The sequence below is a fragment of the Hippocampus comes genome, unplaced genomic scaffold (genome assembly GCF_001891065.2).
Source record: "Hippocampus comes isolate QL1 unplaced genomic scaffold, H_comes_QL1_v1.1 scaffold7, whole genome shotgun sequence".
Lineage (NCBI taxonomy): Eukaryota > Metazoa > Chordata > Actinopteri > Syngnathiformes > Syngnathidae > Hippocampus > Hippocampus comes.
In genome coordinates this window covers 8545391-8572689 of record NW_017842060.1, presented here as the reverse complement: position 1 = coordinate 8572689, position 27299 = coordinate 8545391, and the positions used below count along the sequence as shown (strand labels likewise).

Sequence of the window (27299 nt, the reverse complement as noted above, 5' to 3'; positions counted from 1 at the left end):
ATGTAATGCGTAATTTAAAAACTCGCTGAAAATCAAACACACACACACACACACACACACACACACACACACACACACACGCACACACACACTTATATATATGCTTCAATCGCTTGTTGCTGTTTGTATTTATCGTCTTGGAGGATTTTGCGCAATCAGCTGGAGCCAACTTTGTCTATGTATACCTCGATTGGAAAAGTCCAACAACTCTTTCTGATCAAGCCTATCCCTCCTGGATTGGGGCTCAGAAGTGGGGGTGTTCGTCTTTGCCGAAAAGGTAACGGAAGTCTTTGCAGGACGTTTTACAGTTATTTCACCGTCATTCCTCTGCAGATGCTGGCCGTGTTTACTCCAAGGAGGACACGTTGATGAACAAGCAGGGCCAAAACATGTGGAGCTGTAGAGAGGGGTAAAAATATTAAAGAGAACGTATGGAATGAGCTCACTATAAATAAGTGGCGGGCTCTGCACTTTGTCCCTTCTTGGCCATCTTCAATGGCGACTTGGCCTATTTAATCCAGCTCTTAATAACAATGCTTGCATCTCACAATCAAGAATTAGTCTATAGAAAGGCATACAGCAACACACAACGACACCACAAACTCGTCTGTGTTGATTACTTTTTGCTCTAGCAAATTTAGTCTCAAAGTGTGTGCCGCTATCTTGTGGTCAAGGGTGGTATTACACCTCAACAAGAGCCCAAAGTAGGAAAAAAAAGGGGGGGGGGGTAGAAAAAAAATCACCTACAAGAGCGGGACTTCGAAGCCAAGGGTATTGCTGTAAATGTTTTTTTTTAACCACCCAAAATACTCGATCCATTTTTCTTTTACCTGTCAGCACCCAAGAGCTTCTTTTGATTTCTTTCGTAGGTGACACCCTCGAGCCTATACGAAGGCATGTCAACTCCTTTCCTTTTCAGGGGAGCAGACAAAGGAGCGGATGAAGGGTGGGTAGGATGAGGAAGCTGAGGATGATCTTTTGCTTGTTTGGAGGACGCCGACAGACGAGGGATTAAAGGTGACAGGCGGTCAAATACGCTCATTCTTCTTTCGCCTGCTGCTTTTTACGTTGGGGAAATGAGATGAGAGTGCAACCTGATGAAGAATGAAATAAAGAAACATTTGGAGGAGGCTAGCCAGTCCTAATGGGAAAAAAGGCAATCAACGAAACAAATCCAGGTGTACAAATACAGACCCATTCATCCATTTATTTTTAGAGGCAGACCAGCATTTAGACTAAGTGCTCAGTGAACCTATGCTGATAGCTGCGTAGTCGGGCGAGTGGAACTGTGAATACGCCATCACAAAGAGACATTACTCAACATTTTAGCATTACTGTACACTCAACACAATTTTATTTTTACTTTAAGAACAACCACACCTACACCAATCACTTTCACTACTGGAAGTGGTTCGCTTTGTCTTTCAGAGTAAGAGCATGATACAAGGTACCGCTATCTTAAATTAACTGTGTAAATGTTGCTAACTGAAACAGCAGTCTTAATTTTTTGGGGGAACCGGAACCAGATTTTGAACAAACTTGTTCTTGAACCCTGCCAGTTAGCCTAACGTCTGTCACTACCTGCCACCTCACAGATTTACACACGCACAAAAAACATTTAGGAGATTACATAATAATAATTAGAAAAATAGTTTATATATTTATTTTTACTAAGGGTGTGCGTCTGTCCAATGAAAGACGATTCGATACGTATCTTGATACATGTGGTGCGATACAATTCAAGGACGGCTGATTTTAAAGTGGAACGAATGCATTTGATACGGTAGAGTTCAGTTCCAGAGGGAATGATGCAATAAGTTTCTTGGCATTTTTACAATATGACTGAATACTGAATTTGTTAGTCCTATCGGGGTGTAATGGGCAGTTTATCATGTGGTTCGGGTTGTTAGGGGTCGAAGAATCGATGAATGTGTCTGAAATCTGGCTCGGCGCCAGAGTCATTTCCTGACTTGACCTATTTGTCGTCCCCTTCTGATTTAGAGAGATTGTTACACAGTACTGTAGTTTTACGGAGGAACAAGTGACTCGGAAAAAAAGGTTATTATAGTTAATGAAAAATAACAAAAAAAATAAAACTACAATTGGAAAAACAATTTCGTTAACAAAATAAAATATTTTAGGAAAAACAAAAATGCTGAAAAAAGAAAACTAACAGAAACTACAACTTATGCTCATAAAAGAAATTATTATGATGGCATAAATGTCGTCTTTGTCAAATAATATCATACATGAGCTTTTTGGGGTTCATTTTATCGTATTTATATGAGCAAAACCAACTCCAATGAAATATCCCAAACTATTATAACCATACATGGCAGTAAAAGTCACTAACCTGCACATGGAGGCTGTTGTCTGGTTGTTGTCAGACTTGAGTGAGGAAAAGGAGACAAATAGCGTGACGAGAGAGGACACAGTGGGCATCGTGGGCGGACAGACGCCATTCTCGTGATTCCTGTACACTGAGCCTGCACTGTTGTTTCGCACCCACACTGCATCCTTGCCTGCTGTCCTGCTCTTGACATCACACATACTCATCACCACTTACAGAACATATTTTTTATTTTTGGTGTGAAAAGATAAGGAAGCACATGATAGTGGAATGACTCACCCACAGTCAATACAACAAAAGATCTCTCGGGATGCCATTTTCTGTGATCTACAAACATACATCTGCTACTTTTATAGGTCACACATTGTACTATCGTCACTACTACACTGTCACACAAACCATCCACATGCGTCTCAGAATCTGTTGTTGTGTCAAGATTTGCAGCAGGGGTGGGCAAACTTTTGGGGTTCAAGGGCCCCATTTTACTTTGAAAACAGACACATGGGGCAGGTGATTTGTAGAAGAGGTTGGGGAGAAAAAGAGCTAAAATGTTTTTTCTATGCATATATGTTTAAATAATATCAATAAATGTATGAATTAATTTTGTTCCATCAATTAGTACATTTTAACATATACATTTATTATTCACAATAAATCACCAAATATTTAATTAATAAAATACCAACGAAAAAATAAATTCATTAAATAATTTTAGCAACAACAACAACAACACAAAAGAGCCAAAATTCCTGCAAGCAATATTACAGGACTCTTGCTAATGTAAATGCTTGACGGGCCAGTCTTGGCCCCGCAGGCTGTACTTTGCCCACCCCCTGATTAACAGCGTCAACGGCCACAACATTAAGTACACATGACAATTGATGTGATTCAATACAAAAAAAACCCATCCTTTACAAAGATAATCATGCACAGTTTTGATTGGTTGTCTGTTTGCAGTGGTTGTAAAATGGCACTGTGTCATCTGGACATTCGGCTGTTTGTAATATTTGATCTTTTGCAGCTAAATAAAGCAACAGAAACATGAAGAACATCACAAGAGTTTGACACCACACTAACCGCCATGATACACAGATGGGGTTGTTAAACAGAACTAGAGATGCATGGTCGGAAGCAATTGCAATGTGTCCCAACAGATATCTTCTAATTGTTAATGATACACAGCAAAGCACCAATTTATTCATTGCCTAATTTTGGGATAAATGTGTATATATTAAATGGGTCTTGTTTAGCATGAAAATTACACAATGATGTGCCAAAGTAATGTTTAATTGAGGTTACCATGATGCTTTCGAATGCTTTTTCATAATTGTCAGAAAATTCAACATGTAAAAACAAAATAACTGTTTAGTTTTTTTTTTTCCATATCCCTTAACACAACTTCTCTCTTGTGTCATTCCCAGCTAAAAAAAACCCATTCAACATGTAATTAATTAACTGAACTCAGAGTAGGCCTATAAATAACTTTGGGCTTACCTCTTTTGGCTGCATTAATATTCACAGCACAAGTCTAACGCAAAGGGCAGTCTGTCACTACGCATGGGTGGAAATTTTCTTTCTTTTTGGTATTTTGCGTGACTTTCCACAGGTAGAATTGGGCATAACGGGGCGTTTGTGGGATGGTACCTAGCTGAGTCCCAGGAATTGCAATGGCATCCCTTATTGGTATTAAAATCAGTGTGGTCGGATCGCACGCCGAACTTAACATTACGGAAAGAGAAATTGACTAGCTGGGGTTGAATTTATGAGGAAAAAGCCATAAAAAATTGTGGATCTTTTTTTTTTCTTTTTAAAGTAATGTTGAGATATCAAGTAATGTTGGAAAAAACTAGCAAATAACCCCCATATATATAGAGTGTGTGTTTAATGGCTATACATAGATGAGTTTCACTTTTTGGATTGAACTACTGAAATAAACCTTTCTACAACCAACACATTTATTGAGATGAATCTGTTTTTGAATATGATCCCAATAAAACTGTGAGCTGTTTTATGTGCAAAACAAATCTCTAAAGCAATGGTAGACGGGTGTAAAAATAAAAGATAAGTACTGGCTCTTGATGGATTATGCAAGGTTGCCGCAAGTGTCTTATATGCCACTTGAAAAATAGGAAGAACTCAATCAAAACCATTATACACTACACTTGAAATGGTAGCCCAAACAAACAAAAAGAAAAAAACAACAGCGCATGTTAAAAAATGGCACAAATGGACAATGGCATGTTGACATCAAGCCTATCAAAGGCCATCATGCCCCTCCACAATCTCGTTCTGGCATCATTTACAGTCAAACTCATCTGTTTCACTTCAGTCTGATTCACCCCGGGAAAAAAAAAACAACACAATATGCTTGGGATCAGAGAAAAGTTGTTGTGATGGGATAAGGCTTATCAGATCATCCCTCCTCTTTCCATTGTTGAAGCCCCCCTCCCCCCCACCCAGCCCTCCCATGGGATCAAATGAGAGCATCCGTGTCATCATCTCTGCAGTTCACACTTGCCACCAGTGGGCGATGTCTGGTGCTTTTTTTGCTCCACATGTGTGTGTCGTGCAGCCCGGGCTCCAGGAAGTACAGGCACGCTCCGAAGCCCGCCAGCACCAAGACTGAAACCAGCAGGTAGAGTGGCACAAACCAGTCCAAGAACAACCACGACATGGCTGGGGGCTTCGGAGGTGGGGCGGGTCCGAAACGGCTGAGGCGGAAGAAGCGGGTCTCCATGTTGGGAGAGAGGAGAGACAAGAGTTATTCTGTGGTGCTAAAACAACAACAAGAAAATAGCACTCAGTGCATCATGATTTAATACACAGGTGTCAAACTCTGTTCCTCGAGGGCCGTATTCTGTATGTTTTAGCCGTTTCCCTCACACACCTGACTCACACAATCAGGATCATTGTACGGCTCCTGCAAAACTTGCCGATCATAGGATCAAGTGTGCCGGGGGAGGGAAATTTCAAAAACATGCGTTATAGCAGCCCGCAAGCACCGGGGTTTGACACCTGTGATTTTAAACTTCAATTCATTGTGCTGCTCCTTCTTTATAACAGTCCTCCAGAGCCACCATTATTCTCACTGACTCAATCACCTTAAATAATGTGTATGGTATGTTCACTGAAGACTGAACTGTGCACAAGTGTGAATGTGTTGTCTATGTTTCCAGCAATTGGGTGGCATTCACTCAAAGGTGTACCCAGTTTCTCACCCAAAGTCAGCTGGGATAGGCTCCAGCTCGCCAATCACCCGAATGAGGATGGATGGATGGAATGAATTCACTCTGCATTATTTTCCAAGGGGGAATTACTTTTGAAATTTGAAATTAGTCAGGGAACACAATGAGCTGTCACGGTATTGAGTAAGTAATGCGTGCCTCGTCAAAGATGTTTCCACAAATCTGAGCCAATGGGGAATTCAACACGCAGAAGATGACAAGACACGTAACATGCATGTATATCTGATTCCGAAAATCACTTGCATGCTCTTTCCAGACATCCTGAAAACAACGACGACTGAACACAAGTGCTCACCTGTGCACACGGCCGGACCGGCACGTGAAGGTGTGCGGCTCGGGTCCGCAGTCAAATCCGTCAGCACGGGGCAAGACGGACCGTCGCAGCTCTCAGAGTGGCACGCAAACAGAAATGAAGTCCAGAAAGACGACAGGTGCTCTCCGAGAAGCACAAGAGACAGATGCTGCATGCAGCTTCATCCTCCGAGCTCATGCCTCTGACGTTCAAAGGAGGGGTGCGGTTGCCATGACAACACCCCTGCTCATGGCAGAGAGGAAGGAGGGAGTGGGAGGGAAACTTATATAACTATCATCTTTGTGTGTGGTGCGTGTGTGTGTGTGTGTGTGTGTGTGTGTGTGTGTGTGTGTGTGTGTGTGTGGGAGGAGACGGGTGCAAGCCCTTCAGATGTCTTCGGCTTGCCGCGTAAAATCAATTGCACTCAATTTAACACCCAGGGCCAACGCGCAGTTGCAGTGACACGAAGAAGGAGGAATGTGGTGGTGGTGGTGGTGGTGGTGGGGGGGGGGGCTGTCATATAGACGATGACTGAAAGCGGCCGCACTGATGTTTAAGAGTAAAAGCTGATGGATGACTATTGCTCACGAGAAAAAGACAAAAGCTCAGCACAAACAAGTTTAGCGCCTATTTTTAGCCGAGGAAGGGGATTCATAAAAAGCAGCCGGATGACGGGAAGGTCATAATGATGACATTTACAAGCAGGAAATGATGATGTGACACTTTTAAGACGAGAAGAAAGGTGCGTTTTTCTTCTGCATCTTAATGTTGCGAAATGCCAGGCACTTTTTAAAGGCCACTGTAAAACAGCAGCTTTTTCTGATGCTGTGTCTGTGCCACAGGTGGGGTGTGTTGTACACATTTGGTCATTGCAGCCGACTGTCATGATATTTCCTGGTGTTTACAAATTGGAAATGATAATGACGAATGACATTTTACTTTTATGGCTTCAAAGCGCAGTCGATTTTTCTACAAGCCACGATTGTATTGGGCAGAATACTGCTGCAGGGATGGAGCTGAAGTTACCATGGCTGATATCGTGTTGTATCAACAGCGCCCCTGCTGGTTGCAGCTAAGTCATGCACGCATTTCCACCGCTTCAAGACACTACGCTAAGCAACACTCAATTCCACAATACAGTACCTAACAGTTTCTTAAAGACAAATTAACCTTTTGCAGCCACTGAATCCGAAAAAATCCTCATGCAGTGTGGCAAAACAAATCCAACCATCAATTTCCTGTCTGTGTCATCCCATTGCACACACGTCCCCCTCGCTGCACACGTCGAGCAAAATGTCACCCATTCATCCATTATCCGAAGTTCTGAACCGCTTATGCTCGAGGGTTGCGGAATTTAAAAACTTAATTAATCTTAACGGTCGTGTCCCAGCAGAGGACGGTCGGCGTATCAAACGACACAGTTGAAAATAGACTGAAATAATAAAAATTCACTTTCCAGCAGTTGAAATGGTCCAGATCATTACTTTCTGCAGTGGGCTGGTGAAAATGTCACTCTTATGTCTGATTGATGCTGACAATATGTTGGATTAAAAAGTATGATGGATGTGTTTTTGGTCATATGGCAACATACTTCCATGCACCCTGTAAGCTGATAACCTGACAAAATGTCCGCTGTAGTTACCGCTGTCCCTGAAAGAAAGGGTTAATGCAAATGCACATCCACATACAGACTTGTATGTCTTTAGCTAGTGTAACTAATGAAGTGCCCAGTGTAGCCTCGAAAAACAACTACAACGAAAGGAAGCTTGTATGTTTGATGTTTGATGGTGTTTCCAGCCTCCAAAGTGTTGCGGCCGACAACAAAAAGACACTTGGCCTGCTGGGGCCCAAAATGTTACGCTTCATTTTTAAAAGGGATGAACATCGACTCACAGAATGAAGCCGACGGTCTTTGGGGTTTGGAAGACAAATCCTGCCAAAAGAGATGCACAGCCAGCACACGGAGGGGCAAAGGAAGTGAGATTATTTCCTGTGAGAGGACGAGAGGAGATAAAAAAAAAATTCAGCCATTTCGCATTTTATGAGCCCCTCCATCCAGAGCAGCGTTAAACTTCAAGCCATCACCGCAAACGAAAAGATGCCTCCGACAAAATGATGACACATCAGTGCGTCTGATTTTATTTTATTAGCCCAAAGTGTCCCACATAATCGTTTGACTGCCGCCACCAAAGAACTTGTTAATTCACTGCTCGCTGGAGAATTGCAAACATTTGTATTACGAATTCATCAAATGCATTCGCCACAATAAATGTGATACATATTACAGTACACTGTTTGTTCAACACATCCAGCCCATGCATCTGTTTAGAGCAGTGGTTCTTAACCTTCTGAGAGGTAGCGAACCAAACCAGTTACCGGTAATATGCACATTCATCGAACCCTTCATTAGTATATATATATATATTTTTTTTTTTAATTGTACGGGACGTACTATCACGACAGTCACACGTTGACTAATAAGCAAACTACATTTCCTACAGCACTGATTGGACAGCCAGTGATGGCCAAGGGGGCGTGTCATAACTAATTGACATGTTGAGCCGGGTGTGTCTAAACCTTCATGTCAGAGGCTCCGTCGAATCCGTGAGACCGATTCACCGAACCCGTGAGACCGATTAACCGAACCCAGGTTAAGAACCACCGGTTCAGAGAGTAAAACAAATCAAAATGTTTCTCCACAGAATCCAGCACACTTAACTACACAAAATAAATACATGAATAAAAACAAACCTTGAAAATAAAGTTTTGCCCACCCAAATATCACACGGGCAGACCAATAACAAGATTAGATCCAGCTGTGCTGTTTTTTTGTGGCAAGATGGCAGAATCCTGGTTTAGATGGATAAAAACGGGTGGATTTTGCCTCTTAATTCATAATCCATAAAAGCAATATTAATAAGAATACCGTGTTTCAACTCCTGGGACCTCAGAACATATGATTATAAAGAATATTTTTGAGTTGGCTTCCCCTTTAAGCGTGCACTCTTTCACACAACTACAAATTTCTTGTTGGCTGAGCTCAGGGCAGGAAATTGTACGACCTTACTTGGAGCACTTGGTGTCAAATAAATCAAATAGAATGGAGCACGAAAAAAGGGAAAGTTCAAAGACTGGTTGAACATTCCAAACAGCGGGACCCTGACATTTAAAACGGTTCTTTTTCACCTGAAAAAAAAAATTACAAAATTGCGAGACCCACACACAATGTTGATGCAGTCTCAAGTGATTAATGAGAGGAACGACATTTCGGAGAGGAGCGTTACATCATACTTTGCTTTCAAATTAATTGCAGCTCTAATGACATCCCAGTGGCTTATTACTGACTGATTGGATGCGATGAGAACCAAGAGGTTTCCTTAACACTCGTGGGGGGTGTGAAAAAGCAGTGTCAGCATAAATCGGGTGGACTTGGTCGTTAGTGGAGTGTGTGTGTGTGCTTGTGTGTGCAGTGTTTTACTCGCCCAGGCTGTGATCCTCGCTTTCGTCCAACAAGACCTGTTATGGGAGATTATCTTGGAAACACAGTTACAGAAAATTCAAGTAAGCTTTAAAAATGATGATGCCACACAGAATCACCGCTACTGTAGACAACAAAGACTTCACTTCTTACTTACTGATGCTTTTGTTCATTACATTTCCTAGCAATGTACCAGACTACTTCAAACGTTGCAAAGCGATATTACATTTTAGTGCAGCAACAACAATTAATGGCTCTTATATAGTATTTCCATTTGTAGTCATTTATCTGTGCAGGACTACTTGTTGCTAGGCAGAATTTGCGGGTCACAGTAATTTGCAACACAAACCCATTCATTCCATTCATCATTTCCATATTCATAATTCGGATTGGGGGTAAATTGGAGGTAATCCCACAGAGGCGGGGCGCACCTTATCAAAGAACCAATCATTCACACCTTTGGACAACTTATTGTCTTTAATGAAGCTCACATGCATGTTTTTGAAATGTGGAAAGAAGACACACAACCCCTGAGATTTAAATGCAGTTTTATCTTGAAGTGGTCGCTGCCCAACAGGAGAAAAAGGACAGGGAGAGATGGTATGTCCAGTAAACTTCATTGTGGGTTCCAGGTTTGCGAGACTGCTATTTTTATTTAATTTAAATGCATCCTTTTGATTGAGCAAACATTACAAAATCCAACAGCTGGCCTTACATGCACATATTTTTTCCAGGCATTTTGATCCAAGGTTTTTCCATTTAAATAGTAAACCAAAAACAAAACTCCTCAAACGCATTGGGACATTTAACCGCATCTTTTGAAAGCCTTGTAAGACAAAAGAAGTAGAATTCAAGGATACAAAATGCTTGCGATGCAAATGAGAAATCCTCCAAAGACCAAAGCAGCCGGACCACCTTGCTAATGTGCAGCCCCTGAGCCGCTGTGGTGCTGCTGCTTTCCACAGCTCGTTGCCTTTTGATTTATTCATGCAACCTCTGAAATATTAATGGCCGGAGACTTCAAAGTCAGTGATTTAAAAGGGTTGCTCAAAGGCAGCGGGGTAGGAGGTGATATGGCAACCGCTGTCTGATTCTGCACGAGTCGATTGGCCAGACAAAAAAAAAAAAAAAATCAGGCAGCCAGAAAGAAAACATGACCAAAGACATGAAGAGGCTGCTTCCCATATTGACTGTAGCCGAAGGGCCTGAAATGTGAGAATGTGTTTTTCGCAGTGTCAGGAAGCGTCTACGGAATTTATCGCTGAAGCCTTAGATGGCTTAGTAACAAGTCGGAAACCAAGAAAAAAAGTGCCACGTGAGGCAACAACACATTCATAGTTGTTACAAATATGAAAAATGGTTTACCTCAAGTAACATGGCAACTTGGAGATTAGTAGTTCGAATGTTGAAATGAGCAGTGTAATTAATGCGTGCTCCGTGTACTTCCTTACAGCTTAGGAGTGAGTTCGTCCGCATTGACCGTCGTCGATAAGACTTTGCTCTGGAGGAATTCACACACTAATGGAGCAACCACCTCGGGGTTATTCAGATGAACATGATGGCCGCCAGGTACCTTCACCACCGAGTGCTGAGCGAAAGAAAACAAGCGAAATGTGAAGGACACATCAAGGTTTACTCCTTTTCCCCCGATGATGATGATGATGATGATACGACCCCCCCTCCACCCCCACTCCCAAGCATATTTAGCTGTGCTGCATAGCCTCAGCCTCCTCATTACTAGAACTTGACCACATTCCATTATGTAGGTCACTTGACGAAATATTCAGAATGCTGCTTTAGCATCTCCCCGGCTGCTGTCTCTTTGTATGCCTGCGGGCCTGTCTTCATGTCTCTATCGGCCTTCCAACTGACTTTCCAGTGTTCTGTCATTTTCGCACTGCATTCCTGTCTGACTGTGGATCAGTCAGTCGGTCCGTTTGTCTGCCAGTGAGCCCTTTCTGACTTACGGCAGAATGGTCAGTTGGTTTGCCGGTCTGTCTGAGCGTCTTTCTCACCGTGTATTGGGTCTGCCTGTCTGTTTGACTGTCACAAGTTCTTTCTGTGGGCCTGTCTGTTGTTCCGTCTGGCTGATTGACTGACTGTCAGCAGTTGAGGCTGTCAGTGGGTCTGTCTGTCGGTCATCTAGAACAGTGGTCCCCGTGGGTCATTTGGTACCGGGCAGCACAGAAAGAATAAATAACTTACATTACTTCCGTTTTATTCATTTCGGAATCTGAAAGACGTTTGATTTGGAAAAATTACCAGATTCTCTGTTACACCTGTCGACAGTATGTCACTCTTGACACAGGTCAAGGTGCGCTTCTTGGTCACGTGATAGGTTACCGCTAAAATGAAACCCAGGAGCTAGCAAAATGAGTAAAAAACAAACGTCTTTGGGAAGGGGAAAAGGCCCAGCCAGGAGACAGAAGAGGAGCCTATGACTTTCAAGAAATAGAAGGCTACATTTAATAGACAGTACTTAAAATCCGGATTTATCTCAACGGGAGATTCCCACGAACCAAGTCCGCTCTGCATAATGTGTGGCGATGGTGGGTCGTATTTTTCTTAAACTTTGTATTTGCGTCGTATCTTATTTTGAAGGCACGTTTAAACGTTACCAGAACGACCAGAGATTATTATTATGTTTAGAGAATACCACAATTTTCATGCAGGTCATTATCATATTATTTTGTTGTATTTATCCGGGCTGAAAGGCCAGTCCTTGAAATATTGTCTGACATGAAACTGGTCCGTGAGGCAAAAAAAGTTGTGGACCCCTGATCTAGACAGTTGGTTGGTCTGTTGTCTGCATCAGTCGCATATCTGGTCCGTTTGTTGGTCTGTGCCTCACTCTGTCTGCACCTTTACCAACTATAAATATAACGGAAGCTACAGGCACACCGACGCTGTATGAACACACTTACATTTTTGTGTCTATAGCCCTGCAGAAGCTCTGATGTAAATTTCTTTTGGTCTGGTTCTGCAAATATTTTCTCAAAGCCTTCATCCGCACTGGGGAGGAAAAAAAAAAGATGAGGTGTAGAATTCCAATGTTGAATTGTAGCAAAAGATTGCATCCATTATTGTATGTGGCTGCTAAATTCATTACTCACAGAACCACCAGAACGGAGGCTCGTATCCTCGAGAGCATTTCCAAACTCTGCTCCAAAGTGATACGAGCGATGTTTTTCTTCATGGAAAAAAAACAAACAAACAAACAAAAAAAAACATTGTTAATGCATATGACATCTTGAGATAAAAACGTACAACAGGAACCTACCAAATTGATACGGAGGTCACGTGAGAAGACAACTCCTACATGATAAGATCACAGTGAAATTACAGAAGGGGAAAAAAATTGGGATTATTCCAAGTGAGGAGAATTAGAGCAGAGAAGACGTGAAAACAAACCTCCCTCAACTTGTACAAGACCACGTTCTAAAAGGTTGCACGCAGACGCCTCGGACAGACTTGGGTTTGCTGCCAACAGCCTGAGACAAGAAGAAAGAAAATCAATCGGCAGATGCTAAACAGAATCGTTTTAAAAGACAAAAACAAGACTATGTCGTACCTCTCAACTGCTTTCTCATAAGTGTAAACTCGCTCACTCTTCTCGGGCTTCTTTTCAAACTCAAGAATGCCATCCATCCCCCGCCGCATTATTTCAGGCACGTCTTTCTGTAAACAAGACCTTATTGTGAGGTGTGAGTGTTCTGTGGGGGATTCGGGTGAATTTTGACATTTAAAATGTATCTTGTGACACCTCAAAATGTCCTCCAAAACGCAGTAGCCATAATTAAAAATGAGTTTATCAATTATCATTTGTCAATCAATCACTAGTCCATGCTCCGATTCTTTGATCACCTATCAGCCGTCCTGAAATAATTCTGAACTTTACACACTTTGTCCTAACGTGGGTTTGCCAACAGAAAGGCTGGTCCACATTTCTAGCACAGTAAAACCTCTGAGATAGTATTCCTGAACCAACTGCAGTTTTTCTGTTTTCATGTGAGTACAGCATTTCGGGGATTATATAAGTAATTTTAGGGCGGAGGGGGGGGCTCTGATTTACTAAACAGGAAGTACACGGGTAACAAAATAATGCTCAGTGGGAAAAGTCATTCTAAGTTTTTGAGTTGGCAAAGATGTGGTTCGAGTTTAACCTGGGGGTGTCTATTCATTGAAAGATCATGATGTGATCCACCCAAGTCTAATGTCATGTTAATGAGATTTACTGATAACTAGATGCAGTAAATATAAATATTGGTTCTGGCGTAACACTGTTTGAACAACACTCAAGGTCATACGAACACACCTCCGGATGTGCTGAACAAAAATATACATTTTAAAATAACATTTGAAATGACAAGTGATCTTCCATGAAAATAGAAAAATATACTCTGAATAATCTGAAAGTTAGAAGATATTCATGACTTGTGACTACTAGGAACTGTAATTTCAAAACAGAAGGGTTCTTGAGAAAGAGAAATTATTCTATTAAGTTTACCGGATCAGTGGGTAAGAATCCATAAGAGTCCAGCAATACACAAGCTTCCACCATCTCAGGGAAAAGAGCACTGAACTGCATCAAACACAAGGTGGATCGAAGTCAGCACTGATTACGATTGTCAAATGGCGGCTAATAAGAATGTGAGGTGAAACAACACACTCGCACAACTTACCATTCCAGCAATATTACCTCCTGGAAAAAAAAAAAAAAGATGGAGATGTGGACATTTACCAAGGAGGAACATTCAAATGGTGTGACTAACGCTTGGCTATGCTCACCCATACTGTGGCCCAGGATGGAGAACTTGCGCCAGCGGAGGGCTGTGGGAGTTAATTTCACAGACCATCAGGCAGCTAGCACATCTCATCACGATAGTACACATCACATTGGTTTTACTTGCCATAGAACATCAGAGCTTGCGAGCACGGTTGGACAATGTGATTGAAATCAAGAAGGGGCTTTTTTTTTTCCTTTTACTAATCCGCCTAGATCAAATGATAGCAAGTGTATACAAATCGGTTTCACACATCAATATGTTATCGAAGCCTACGTGAAAATAAAATGCACTTACTGTCAACAACTCTGTGAATATCAGACACATATGAAGGAAAAGTGTAAAAGACACCAGGGGGACGATGCGAGGAAAGACCGTGACCTGCCAGGTCCACCGCCACATATCGGCACCCTGACAAGAAAAAATGAGAGTGATGACTGACAAATGGCCAGCTCATGACATGGCACAGTATCTTATGGTTTGATATCAATTTTTTTCTCCAAAGACACTGGTGCCTTAAAGGATCTCCACCATTACTAAGTCCAGCTGTACAAAACAGAACAATGATAACGTGGTATTTTTATGTTACCATAATTTCTTGAGAATAACACACACTTGAACATTATCCACCCCCTTCAAAAGCAGTTATTTCTCTGTACTCATGTATTACAGTATATGGTCTCCTGATTTCTGATTTCAGATGTGCCCTAAAACATTTTGCACTATAAAGTATGAGAAATAGCCACTCTCGGCTTTGAGCCCACCATTATTATATCGCGTACTCTGAGTGGCGTGTGAAACTATCTTGATGCCAAATGCCAACGTGCGGTTGCGGGTTGACTTTTACCCATCATATATTAATGGCCAACGAGGGGAGAGGTGTTGACAGAGACTGAATGCCCACCTGCCTCGTTTAGATTTGGATCATTTATTGTGCAAACAACATTAAACTTTTAGATGTGTGTGGATAAAATATTTTACTTACCTTTAGGTAGAAGGGGAATAAGAGTGTTGAAGCTACCACAGTTGTCAGCCCAGCCATGTAGACACAGCACAGGACGGCCATGATCAGGACCCCAAATTTTCCCTTTGATCTCTCCCCAGGGGACGGGTACAGACAGTTCTAGGGGATAGTGGGGACGCACAGGAGGATTTTGATATATTTTGATATATCCGACATACATATCGAGCTATGAGGTACAGTGAGGTTTGAAGGTTACATTACATATACAATACTTATCAATATGTTCAATTATATTTTTAGTATATTATATCAACCTAATTATATTGTATGGATGAGTTGAGCCTTTGTCTACGGTTTCGTATGGGTATCAGTAATATCCCTAATAGTCCTGTTAGTTGTTTTTAGTTAGTTATGTGATTAGACTGTTTATGATGGAATTGGGTACAGCACAAAATGCAACACAAATGAAAGAGTCATCCAAAGAAAAAAATGGAACACGTTACCCGTTTGTTTCATTGGGGCGGTAGACAGGTGTCTGACGTTCCGAAAAACTCGTATCATCGAAGAACGCGTGGAGTACTACACAATGCAATTTAAAAGTGTAAATTGCTTTAGACCGTATCAAAAAGGAAACAGAAGAGAAATTTCAACTTTGGAAATTAAGTTTGCTTTGGCCGACGAGTGACAGGGTTCCGTGTTTGCTACGCCACGTGATTAAAACGCAAGAAATGATTGGACAAACAAGAACATTAGAGCTACGGCGTGACCAATCACTGTTTAGAGAAGGAGGGGATAACCTTTCACCAATTAAGCGCAGTTCTCAAACCTTTTTCACCGAGTATCACCTCAAAAATGGGTTCCCCCTCCTAATTTCACCATAATGAACTAGAAAACGAGACAACTGTTTTATTATTTTTATTTTTTTTAAACAATGTACTATTCAAGGGGAAGTAGACGTCAGAACTTTATTTTTAAATTAGCGTATTTGCTTTGTCAGCTGCTTACTCAAATCGAATTTGTATTATTTTAAAAATATTATTTCAAAACATGGCATCTATGCACCTATTCTGTGCGAATTCGCAAGAATTTTAAAGTGTTGGAGCCTATCCCAGCTGCGTTCAGGCAAGAGGCTGGGTACACGCTGAAGTTGTTGCCAGCCAATTACAGGACACACATAGACACTCATTCGCACTCACAATCTCACTTAACGGACAATTTAGAGTGATCAATTAACCTACAAGCATGCTTTGTAAAGTAAGAGGAAACCGGAGTACCCGCAAGCTCCACACAGGAAGGCCGTAGCCATAATCGAACCCTGCACCGCTGCACCTGAGGCGAACTTGCTAACCAACGATTTTTGAAACCTCTGCATTAGACTAAGGGTCATTTCCTGGAAAACTCAAATTTTGGCCCCCCAAAAAAGAGTTAGCGTGACAATATGGGATAGGTCCTCAAATAATTATTGAATTACAGTAATATGTATTGAACATAACCGTGAAATAAAAATAAAATTTGACAGGTCCATTCATCCAACGTCTTTCACTGATCCGAGGCTAGGTCATGGGAGCAGGAGTTTAAACAGGGAAGCCCAGACTTCCCACTTCCCTGCCACTTCATTCAGCTTTCGAGCTTTTCACTTTAACTCTTAGGGAGAGCCCAGACACCGTGCGGAGGAAACTCATCTTGGCCACTTGTATCCGGGTTCTTGTTCTTCATACGACCCACAGATTGTGACCATATGTAACGGTAGGAATGTAGATGACCGGTACAATCGAGAGCTTCACCTTTTGACCAAGCTCCTCCTTCACCACGACAGACGCATCTATGCACCTATTCTGTGCGAATTCGCAAGAATTTTAAAGTGTTGGAGCCTATCCCAGCTGCGTTCAGGCAAGAGGCTGGGTACACGCTGAAGTTGTTGCCAGCCAATTACAGGACACACATAGACACTCATTCGCACTCACAATCTCACTTAACGGACAATTTAGAGTGATCAATTAACCTACAAGCATGCTTTGTAAAGTAAGAGGAAACCGGAGTACCCGCAAGCTCCACACAGGAAGGCCGTAGCCATAATCGAACCCTGCACCGATGCACCTGAGGCGAACTTGCTAACCAACGATTTTTGAAACCCCTGCATTAGACGAAGAGTCATTTCCTGGAAAACTCAAATTTTGGCCCCCAAAAAAGAGTTAGCGTGACAATATGGGATAGGTCCTCAAATAATTATTGAATTACAGTAATATGTATTGAACATAACCGTGAAATAAAAATAAAATTTGACAGGTCCATTCATCCAACGTCTTTCACTGATCCGAGGCTAGGTCATGGGAGCAGGAGTTTAAACAGGGAAGCCCAGACTTCCCACTTCCCTGCCACTTCATTCAGCTTTCGAGCTTTTCACTTTAACTCTTAGGGAGAGCCCAGACACCGTGCGGAGGAAACTCATCTTGGCCACTTGTATCCGGGTTCTTGTTCTTCATACGACCCACAGATTGTGACCATATGTAACGGTAGCAATGTAGATCGACCGGTACAATCGAGAGCTTCACCTTTTGACCGAGCTCCTCCTTCACTACGACAGACGCAGACTGTTACAGAGTCCGCATCACTGCAGACGCAAGATTGATTGATCTGCTTGTTGGTCTCTTGCTCCACACTCCCTTCATGTTGTACTTTTTTTTTTGCAGTGGCAGCAAAACACTTCCATTACATTGTCCAATGTATTTAAATAAATGAATGAATTTATTTTTAAAAATGAACAATAATAACAAATTAAAAAATGAGAAATATACATGTTTTAGACTACTATACGAATATGTGACACAGATCAAGAAAGAAAAATATTCCCATTTCCCTTACAAAACAGAGTTTTGAATGATATTATGTACAGTTCCATAGCGTTGCAAAAATAGAATCACAATGATAAACACATTTAAAAAAATATGTTTCGGTTGTCAGTCACAAGGGAGTACTAATACTGCATGATTTAAGCTATTTGTTTTTAGTACTTTATTTAATCAGAATCAAAATGAAGATTATAAAAATGCAACCATGCACTTTGTTGTTGGACTGTTTTTTGTTTTTTTCATTGAGTCATGTTTATTTAATCAGAATCAAAATGAAGATTATAAAAACGCAACCATGCACTTTGTTGTTGGACTGTTTTTTTGTTTTTTTTCATCCATTCATCCAACGTCTTTCACTGATCCGAGGCTAGGTCATGGGAGCAGGAGTTTAAACAGGGAAGCCCAGACTTCCCACTTCCCTGCCACTTCATTCAGCTTTCGAGCTTTTCACTTTAACTCTTAGGGAGAGCCCAGACACCGTGCGGAGGAAACTCATCTTGGCCACTTGTATCCGGGTTCTTGTTCTTCATACGACCCACAGATTGTGACCATATGTAACGGTAGCAATGTAGATCGACCGGTACAATCGAGAGCTTCACCTTTTGACCGAGCTCCTCCTTCACTACGACAGACGCAGACTGTTACAGAGTCCGCATCACTGCAGACGCAAGATTGATTGATCTGCTTGTTGGTCTCTTGCTCCACACTCCCTTCATGTTTTACTTTTTTTTTTGCAGTGGCAGCAAAACACTTCCATTACATTGTCCAATGTATTTAAATAAATGAATGAATTTATTTTTAAAAATGAACAATAATAACTAATTAAAAAATGAGAAATATACATGTTTTAGACTACTATACGAATATGTGACACAGATCAAGAAAGAAAAATATTCCCATTTCCCTTACAAAACAGAGTTTTGAATGATATTATGTACAGTTCCATAGCGTTGCAAAAATAGAATCACAATGATAAACACATTTAAAAAAATATGTTTCGGTTATCAGTCACAAGGGAGTACTAATACTGTATGATTTAAGCTATTTGTTTTTAGTACTTTATTTAATCAGAATCAAAATGAAGATTATAAAAACGCAACCATGCACTTTGTTGTTGGACTGTTTTTTGTTTTTTTCATTGAGTCATGCAGAGTATCTGAGGCTTGAAATAAGTTGAAGGCTGCAAGTTTGGGATCCAATTAACAGCAGGATTAGATCTTGGGAAAAATCTAAGATGTATCTGGCTCTTTTGAGTTTGAACTTTGAAGTCTTGCACTTCAACCCATGTCAGGGTAACACCACAACACGATGAACACAGTGTTTGAGTGTCATTCTGCTAATTATCCTGTTTATCCTGATCCCTGAGTGGCAGTCTTTTGTGTGGCGTTGAGGTGTTGAAGCTGTTTGGAGGGACGTGCGTGATGGTAGGAATTCCGAGTAGGGGCTGGGATATTTTGGTGATGGGACAGAGGGAGGGAATATATAAGCCTTAGGGTCGATGAGAGGTCATAACAAGAAGAATTGGCTAACGTAGTAGGATCATTTGTATTTTCACAGGTAGGTTTTGCTGTGTTACCGGCTTCCTCATTCGAAAGTTACATTTTATTGGATGACAATTTATCTTTGGGGATTAAAAAATTAAATATGCACGTGTTTTAAGAAGGCGCCACACAATGCAGCTGCATTGAGGTCAAAGCTGAGGTAATGTATTCATCGAGACTTTCATGCAACGCCTAATGGCTGCTGGCCATTAAATGTAATACTGGAACAAAAGGATAATGGTCCTGCTTTTTTCTCCTCTTTTCCCTTTGAATTTCTCTCCAATTAGTTTTGTATTCCCCAGTGTTCTCTAATCTTTTCCACACACAGTTTCCTCAAACATATCCTTAAGTCATGGCTGACTTTGACACAATTCTGAAGTTTTGGGCGCCAGTTGAGGCAGACTTGAACACATATGGAGGTCTGGTTCTAACTCGGTAAGTTGCTTTTGAGATCAGATGTAGTCGGGGATGAAATGTTAATCGATAAAAGCCAGCAACCCAGTGTATTTTCTCTTCACAGCTTATTCACTGAGCACCCTGAGACCCAGAAGCTGTTCCCCAAGTTTGCAGGAATCGCCCAAGCCGACCTGGCCGGAAATTCGGCCGTTTCTGCCCACGGTGTAACAGTGCTGAAGAAACTGGGGGAGCTGCTGAAAGCCAAAGGCAATCACGCCGACATCCTCAAACCTCTGTCCAAGACCCATGCCACAAAACACAAGATAGCCCTCATCAATTACAAGGTCATCTTGAAATATGTTCCAGGACTGGTGTCACAAAAGAGATTTCAAATCCAAATGATGAAGGTCACTCCAAAAAGTTGATGTTCTTCTTGGCCAGGAACTGTCAGATGCTCAGGGTACTGAAAAGAAGCCATGTTGCTCGGCCACATCTCTTAACGGCTCACTCACATCTTCTCAAGTACCGAATGAAGCAAACGAGGCTGTTTGGGTTTTAAATCTCTTTTGTGAAATGAGTCCTGGAACATTTCTGACACGCCTCGATGTCCTCCCTGATCGTGTGTAGTTAATGTGCGGTCTTATTTGCTATCTGACTCTTTTACAGCTGATCACAGAAGTCATCGCAAAGGTCTTGGAGGAGAAGGCAGGATTGGACAGTGCCGGGAAGCAGGCTTTGAATAACGTGATGGACGTCGTCATTGCCGACATCGATGCAGACTACAAAGAGCTGGGCTTTGCCGGCTGATGTTTAGTTTGCAGAAAGAAATATGGCTGTTTGAAAATGTGTCAACCATTAGGGGTGCTATTTTTTTTAATGAAGATTATATGTAGCAAAATAGATGAACCACTACCAAAATAGAGTTTGCAGTGCATTGGATAGACATTGCACAAAAGTGTGACACACAGAATGAAATGTTTTATGTTGTGCATGTTTGTAAGTGTTCAGTAATAAAAAAAGAGTAAAAAAATGAAGCCTGGCTTTTTTGACTCACGGGATGCAAACTTTACCCCAGTTTGGGGGTAGGCAGATTTAAGTAAACTAAAATGAAGATATTTAAAAACATTTTTAAAGGACTTGCAGTTGACAGAAAAATTACATCATAGTTGCTCAGCGTTGAATATCTTGTTCAGTGGGCTTTAAAATGCCACCGTATGCAAAAGGACATCATGGTTGCTCAGCGCTCAGGTAACGACCAATCATGGCTCAGGTTGTGAATGTCACCTGACCAAAACAGATGAGTCATGTTTGGTCCTTAGCCACACTGATCAAATGCAATTTTTAATGAGGAATAATTACTTCATTTTGTCAAATCTTTACTCTGGTCTAATTTGATACATACACTATTAATCTCGAGTCGCAACCCTCTCATTCCTGCAAACCACTGTGTTGGTCGACGGCTTTAAAATTAAGCAATAAAGCAGGCAAGGGAAAGACATCAATCCAAAAGTTAACGTCCAACTGCTTGCATGCAAAACAAATGCTACCAAGGACACAGGCAGAGTAAACAATAAGCCCCTTCAAGGACCATGTGACAAAAAAATATGGTTCCTCAACTGGATACAAAGTTTCTCAAAGAAATGTGTTGCCGACAAGTGCTGTACATTAAAAAAATGACAAAAAATATTGATCATGATGACAATTTAATATAAAACAAAATGTTAGCCTAACATCATAATTAACAGAAATAACAAAACCCAATTGACCTGTTTTGGGAAAACCAGCTTGAGACTCTCATTGTTACGGTCTTAAGCTATTTCCATGGTTAGCTAATCCGTGTTGAATGATTTCGAAGTCAAACAAAAAGGGTGGAAATATGTCAGCCACAATTCCAGACATACTAAGTTAAGTAACGGTACAAGTTTTGCTTTTTGGGCCTTCTGTTGGAAACAAGATGACTTGGTAAAACTTCAGGCATATTTCGATTCATTTCCAAAGAGCATCAACGCTGACACTACCAGCAACATTTCAAACACGCTCTTGTCCCCCCCCCCACCGTGTCTGGCTCCACGTACGTGAACTTGAATTATGGATAATTGCCATGATGATAAGCTATTAATAGTGAATGTGAATCAGCGCAGGAAGCAGACGTGAGACGTGGCACAACCACCCTCACTCACTGCACTGCAGTTCTATATCTGATGCCATTCAAATATCTGGAAAATAAATGCCTTCATTGGCGCCAATGTTATTTCTGACCATTTTTTGGGATATGCTACAACTTCTACACATCACTATACAGCGCACTCTGGATATTGTTCACATTCACACTTTTCCTAGAATTTCATCTTCCTCAAGAAATTGTCCTACTGCATCATGCTTGATATTAGGATGCTACATGTTAGCATTCCTCTTGAAAGAGTGTCAAAGGAAATTGTGTTAATAGATTGTTCTATAATGTTAATTTTGCCAAGACAGTTCATCTTCCAAATACCATATTTTGTTCAAACTAGTGACAATTTGAAACATTTTGGGAGCCGATCCAGTACAGTAAATGGTTGTAAATGCAACACCATCTCAAGAGGAAAACTGGCTAACTGTATTAAATATATTGGCAAGAAGCATTGTTACAACGATTCAAACTACCAAACCCAAAATCTTTTAAGTTTCTTCCAGAGAAGTTTGGGCAGACTAGAGATGGGTACCACTGTAGTCAATGCAGCTCTAGCACACACTCAGTTCACATAAATACATTCGTATCAAGCAGAGAAAAGGACAAGACTAATTTGAGCAAAAGGGCATTTTAATACTTTATGTTGACATTTAAAAAAGGAGCTTGACCAACACTGCAGTAATTTCATTGAGTCAGTTATTTTTAATGATTTGGGGATAAGTTCATCTTCCGAGCGATATTAGAATTTATGTTCTCAACTTTTTATTTTCACCTTTCGTGACATTTCTTTTAATATTCTATCTTTGGGCAGATTCACGATGCACTGCATTTTGGGTTGTTATTAAATGGGAGGGAATAGAATAGCTTTATCAGAATCAGTTCCACTTTATAGTAACCAGAAGCCTGGTTAATTCCCCACTCCCCCCATTTTTTTCTTTTAATCGGTCAAATTGCCGCCATAAATGTTAAATGAAAGACACTTCGGAGCAAGGATTTTGAAATTACCAGTCAAATTCCTCAGCCCCCCTCGTGTGCCTCCAGTGTCTTGCTGCATGCTACAAAACAACAGATGAACATGAATGACTGATAACTGACATGATGACAACCTATTAATAGCAAGTGCACACGTGCATCAATGCGGGATGAAAACGTGACATGGGGCACAAAGACCGCCATCAACAAGCCGCCCCTGGGGGTCCTCAACCACTGCACGGCGCTTAAATATTTGACACCATTTAAAACCTCTTTCATGGGTAGAAATCAGTTTATGTGGAAATATGATCTTGAACATGTTTTAGTTGACTCCTGGATACAGATTGGATAGAAATACACACAGACGAAACAAGCTGATTTGAGAACGGCACTGCATTATATATACTATGAGGTGTTCTTAATGGGTTGATTTTTAGCTCAAGAAGGTAAGCGAGTAGAAATGCCTCACAAGTATGATGAGTGCGGTTCACATCCATGACTAAGCCTTGTTATTTGTATGGGATTGTGAAGGTGTACCGACTATTGCCAGATTTGGACAAGACTGTAAATAAATAAAAGGTCATCGACAGCAGAGTACAACCACAGAGAAGATAATCATGTTAAAGTCAGAGAGTTTGCCAGTCCGATGGCGGTAACTAATCAAAATCCACTTCGTTAGTGTTTGAGGGCACTGTGCACATTGTCAGGTTGGACAGATAGAGTGCTGTCGTCATGGGAACGAGACCGGCCGCCACCTTCAGGATGGTCAGCAATCTCTCTGAGGCGTTGGTTGCACCATCTGCCGTCTGCAGGGGACAAATATTAACACCGCTGCCACAGCGGAGAACCTAAAATCGATTGAGCATAATGTGTACTCGCTCGTTTCTTTCTTTCTTTTTAAGATCTCTTTCATTTGGAAATAATATTTTTGTTTTCCCATTTTCTTCATGCCTAGATTCTCCATTTTCAGCAATCTTCAGAGGTTATATCCCAATTCAGGGGCTGCACCGAAAGCCTAGGTGTACATGACTTCAGCTTGCAAAGTCCCGTTTATTTTTCCAGGATTGAGCAAACATGACAAAAAAAAAAAGCCATTGAGACATTCTGGATTTGTCGAGTGTATGTATGGAATAAGCAAAGTTGTCACAAACCTGATCCTCTGCAAAGAGCAGCGTGCAGCGTAAGGACGCAGCCAGCCCTCTGAGGGTGTCCAGGCGCTCTTGGGGGACGGCTGCATTGCGTGCTACGAGTTACAAAAGAGACATGCAGCAAAAGCTTTGGCTTCAAAATTCTGTCCTTTGCAAACAACAACACAGAAACGTGGGGCAGTGTAAATAATGACAAGCCCAGATGAGTTTGATCATCCCTTTGATATACCGTTGGTGGCCATGAAGCAGACTTTTCCAAGAAAATATCCCGGGTCCAAATATTTGAGGGAAGCTCGGGCAGATTGCAGACTGTGACAAAAAATAAAAATAAATAAATAAAATAACCCAGTGAAGGCCACCATTGCAAGCTTATTATTATTATTATTATTGTCATTGTTATTATCATCATTAATTATTTATTTAAGACCTATAAATAAGTACCTATAGATAGTTGAACTGACATTTCATAATTTTTCTGAAGCGGAAAAGAAAGTGCTTGGTGCATCAATCTGACAGTTCTGAGGTTGTGGGTTTGAGTCTTGGCCGTGGCCTTTCTAAGTGGCGTTTGCATGTTCTGGCCCTGCGGTTATAATATTTACGAAGGTTATTAGCACACAGACTTGGAAACATGGTTTTAAAGACATGCAGTACCTGAGTTCAGAGGTGAGGTTGACGATGAAAACCACCAAGTCTATCCTGGGGCGACTGTGTTGGTTCTCGAAGGGCAGAGGGAGACTCTTTGCTAGTCTCCTGTTTGAAAAACAACATTGTTAAGTAGGACTTCAGACTGCAAAATACCAATGTGATAAACGGACAAATCCAGTTGTCAATTCAATAGGTATGAGTTGGGCCACCGCTCCGGAGGTGGAGGAGGAGAGACTGTCTTAATGTGTCCTTGAACAAGACATTGAGAACTCCTAATTATGCACAATGGGGCACTTTGCAGTGTGCATTTGCAAGCCGCCATCAGCCAGGATCATATAAAGTGGCCCCACTGCTGCTAAGGAGCCATATAAATACAGTCCATTGGGCAGGGTAGAACTAATGCAGCATAAAACAATTAGTTCCTTGTGAGGGCAATGATGGCTCATTTTATTGAATCGGAACACTGTCACAGCTCACTAAGTCAGAGACTCCAAAACGACTATTAAAATACATTTTTCTAGTAATATCAGCAGTTTGGGGGATGAAGCACTACTCACACATTCAACGTGACTGCCGTCTCCTCCACCAGAACTTCAGCTAATCTCTGCTGAAACTCTTCTTCTCTTTCCACCAGCTAAATTGGGGGGGAGTGGAGGGGGGCAAAAGTCAGCATGAAGCATCCTTTCCAAAATTGTTTTCGCAAAGTAAACACTAACGCTTTATGTGGATTGAACACAAAGACAATACAAGACTCAATATGATTTTTTGTGCAGGGAGTTTTTCAATGGATTTTAATCTGGTTTTAGTTTTTGCTAATCATACCACATTTGAAAACTGTCTCATAAACTCTCTCTCTCTCTCTCTCTCTCTCTCTCTCTCTCTATATATATATATATATATATGTATATATTTACTCGAGTCAAGAGTTTCTGACACAAATTTCAAGCTCGCTGGAGCAAAACATTACTTTTTCCTGGCTATTTTTGCGATACTTCCTTGATCATACAGTGCATCAGTCTACTTTCATTTCACATGACAGAAATCGGCTATTTACAGTTGAGAAGCCGAAATTCTATGCATTTGTACAATTAAAAATGAAACAAAATGCCATCGAAACGATTTATTGACTATCAATAATGATCAGCGATTAGTTGCTGACTAAGCATTGCACGCACCTCAAAATTATTTTTTTAATAATTAGGCACATTTTTCATCAATGGACGCTACAGCTTCTTGTTTGCTTTCAAACTGAGCTTGTAGCAGACATGTGCACTTTTTCAGCATGACGTCTCTGATCCACTGGTGAAAGGACACTTTGATTCTCTCCTCTTTCATCTATAACTGCTTCAAACAACAAATTGCATGCAGAAAAAGTGGTTAAGATTGCATGGCTGTGTTTTATGTGTTGTGTTGTATTATTTTGTTATATTATGTTAACTGTTGCCGGCCGGGTGGTCCAGCGATTAGCGCGTTGACCTCACAGTGCAGAGGTACCAGGTTCAATTCCAGCTCCGGCTTCCCTGTTTGGAGTTTACATGTTCTCCCCATGCCTGCGTGGGTTTTCTCCGGGTACTCCAGTTTCCTCCCACATTCCAAAAACACAGACTAAGTTAAAGGTTTCTCAGAATAACTGGGAAACAGATAAATACATCATGTGACACTTTATTTCCATGAATCTCTGCAGCTTTTACAATTTTAAATGATCACGTCGACCACGTTCCTAGAAAATCACAATGTCCCACCAGCGAGTTACTCTTCAAACAGACCCGCTGGCTACCCATACGGTCCTTGGAGGCTACCTGGTGGCCACTGACACCACATCGGTGACTAGCTTTACTTTTTAATTGCAGATAGTGTTCGTGCACAATAATGTTCGGGGAATTCGGACAGTTAGTATTTCGACACTTTTCGACGATTGTGAACGTCATTCTTTCATTCTCGGTTTATATTTACGTTGACCCATACTTGTGGACTCTTGCGCATTTAAAAATACTTTTCACACAAGACAGTTTAATTCTACGCCGGAAATAAAGCTCTAAAGACTTACCAATATGGTAGCGGTGTTCAGAGCAGGCCGCCTACTAAACGGTTTCAGTAACGACATGGTGAATCAAATGTCACAAAGGACGTTTTTGAGTGTGCATTGGTTTGCTGTAGCGTTCTCCCTGCGCCATTTTTTTCAGTTGCGCGCTTCTTTTCCAAATACGCGTGACGTCATGACGCTTCTCCATGTTTTAAAACCTCAGTCACCCAGTGGCCAAAAAAGAATACTACACCACCCCATCGCGCGTCCAACATATCCAGGGCGGTCTTGTAAATTTAGACAAGACACTTTTATAATTTCCTCAACGGATTAGGCGATAAATGCCAAAACCAGACATAAAAAAAAATCAGCCCGTTTCAAATTCTTTGATTTTTTTGTTAATCATTGTAAATTCCGTACAAAACTGTACGATAAAGAG

General features: G+C 41.2%; 3 protein-coding genes and 2 long non-coding RNA genes across 10 annotated transcripts; 1 reads left to right on the top strand and 4 right to left on the bottom strand.

Annotated features, from left to right (window-relative positions):
- Positions 1 to 87: 87 nt before the first annotated feature.
- Positions 88 to 3979, bottom strand: LOC109511454 (uncharacterized). Its single transcript, XR_002167332.1, has 3 exons — positions 2354 to 3979; positions 831 to 1094; positions 88 to 397 (listed from the first exon to the last, which is right to left on the bottom strand). It is a non-coding gene; the product is annotated as an uncharacterized LOC109511454 (long non-coding RNA).
- Positions 3980 to 4280: 301 nt separating this feature from the next.
- LOC109511453 (uncharacterized) lies at positions 4281 to 8189 on the bottom strand. The gene is made up of 3 exons (XR_002167331.1): positions 7781 to 8189; positions 5891 to 6130; positions 4281 to 5081 (listed from the first exon to the last, which is right to left on the bottom strand). It is a non-coding gene; the product is annotated as an uncharacterized LOC109511453 (long non-coding RNA).
- A 728-nt stretch (positions 8190 to 8917) lies between these two features.
- Positions 8918 to 15842, bottom strand: serhl (serine hydrolase like). Its single transcript, XM_019862571.1, has 12 exons — positions 15617 to 15842; positions 15135 to 15272; positions 14447 to 14560; positions 14154 to 14195; positions 14048 to 14067; positions 13873 to 13947; positions 12937 to 13043; positions 12777 to 12856; positions 12646 to 12680; positions 12479 to 12555; positions 12290 to 12377; positions 8918 to 10953 (listed from the first exon to the last, which is right to left on the bottom strand). The coding sequence occupies exons 1-12, from the start codon at positions 15672 to 15674 to the stop codon at positions 10813 to 10815; spliced, it is 975 nt and encodes a 324-aa protein (XP_019718130.1). The 5' UTR covers positions 15675 to 15842; the 3' UTR covers positions 8918 to 10812.
- A 3277-nt stretch (positions 15843 to 19119) lies between these two features.
- mb (myoglobin) lies at positions 19120 to 20915 on the top strand. 4 transcript variants are annotated; one of them, XM_019862145.1, is made up of 4 exons: positions 19120 to 19386; positions 19832 to 19938; positions 20024 to 20243; positions 20566 to 20915. In XM_019862145.1, the coding sequence occupies exons 2-4, from the start codon at positions 19856 to 19858 to the stop codon at positions 20704 to 20706; spliced, it is 444 nt and encodes a 147-aa protein (XP_019717704.1). In that variant the 5' UTR covers positions 19120 to 19386; positions 19832 to 19855; the 3' UTR covers positions 20707 to 20915. The 4 variants fall into 4 exon arrangements, with proteins under 4 accessions (XP_019717704.1, XP_019717700.1, XP_019717702.1 ...); XM_019862141.1 differs by lacking the exon at positions 19120 to 19386 and adding an exon at positions 19393 to 19519; XM_019862143.1 differs by lacking the exon at positions 19120 to 19386 and adding an exon at positions 19532 to 19663 and having other exon boundaries at positions 19791 to 19938.
- Positions 20916 to 22497: 1582 nt separating this feature from the next.
- On the bottom strand, positions 22498 to 27042 carry pane1 (proliferation associated nuclear element). Of its 3 annotated transcripts, none has more exons than XM_019862138.1 (6): positions 26885 to 27042; positions 25395 to 25471; positions 24844 to 24942; positions 24422 to 24501; positions 24196 to 24287; positions 22498 to 23892 (listed from the first exon to the last, which is right to left on the bottom strand). In XM_019862138.1, the coding sequence occupies exons 1-6, from the start codon at positions 26939 to 26941 to the stop codon at positions 23701 to 23703; spliced, it is 597 nt and encodes a 198-aa protein (XP_019717697.1). In that variant the 5' UTR covers positions 26942 to 27042; the 3' UTR covers positions 22498 to 23700. The 3 variants fall into 3 exon arrangements, with proteins under 3 accessions (XP_019717697.1, XP_019717698.1, XP_019717699.1); XM_019862139.1 differs by having other exon boundaries at positions 22498 to 23850; positions 26885 to 27040; XM_019862140.1 differs by having other exon boundaries at positions 23852 to 23875.
- Between the last annotated feature and the right edge of the window lie 257 nt (positions 27043 to 27299).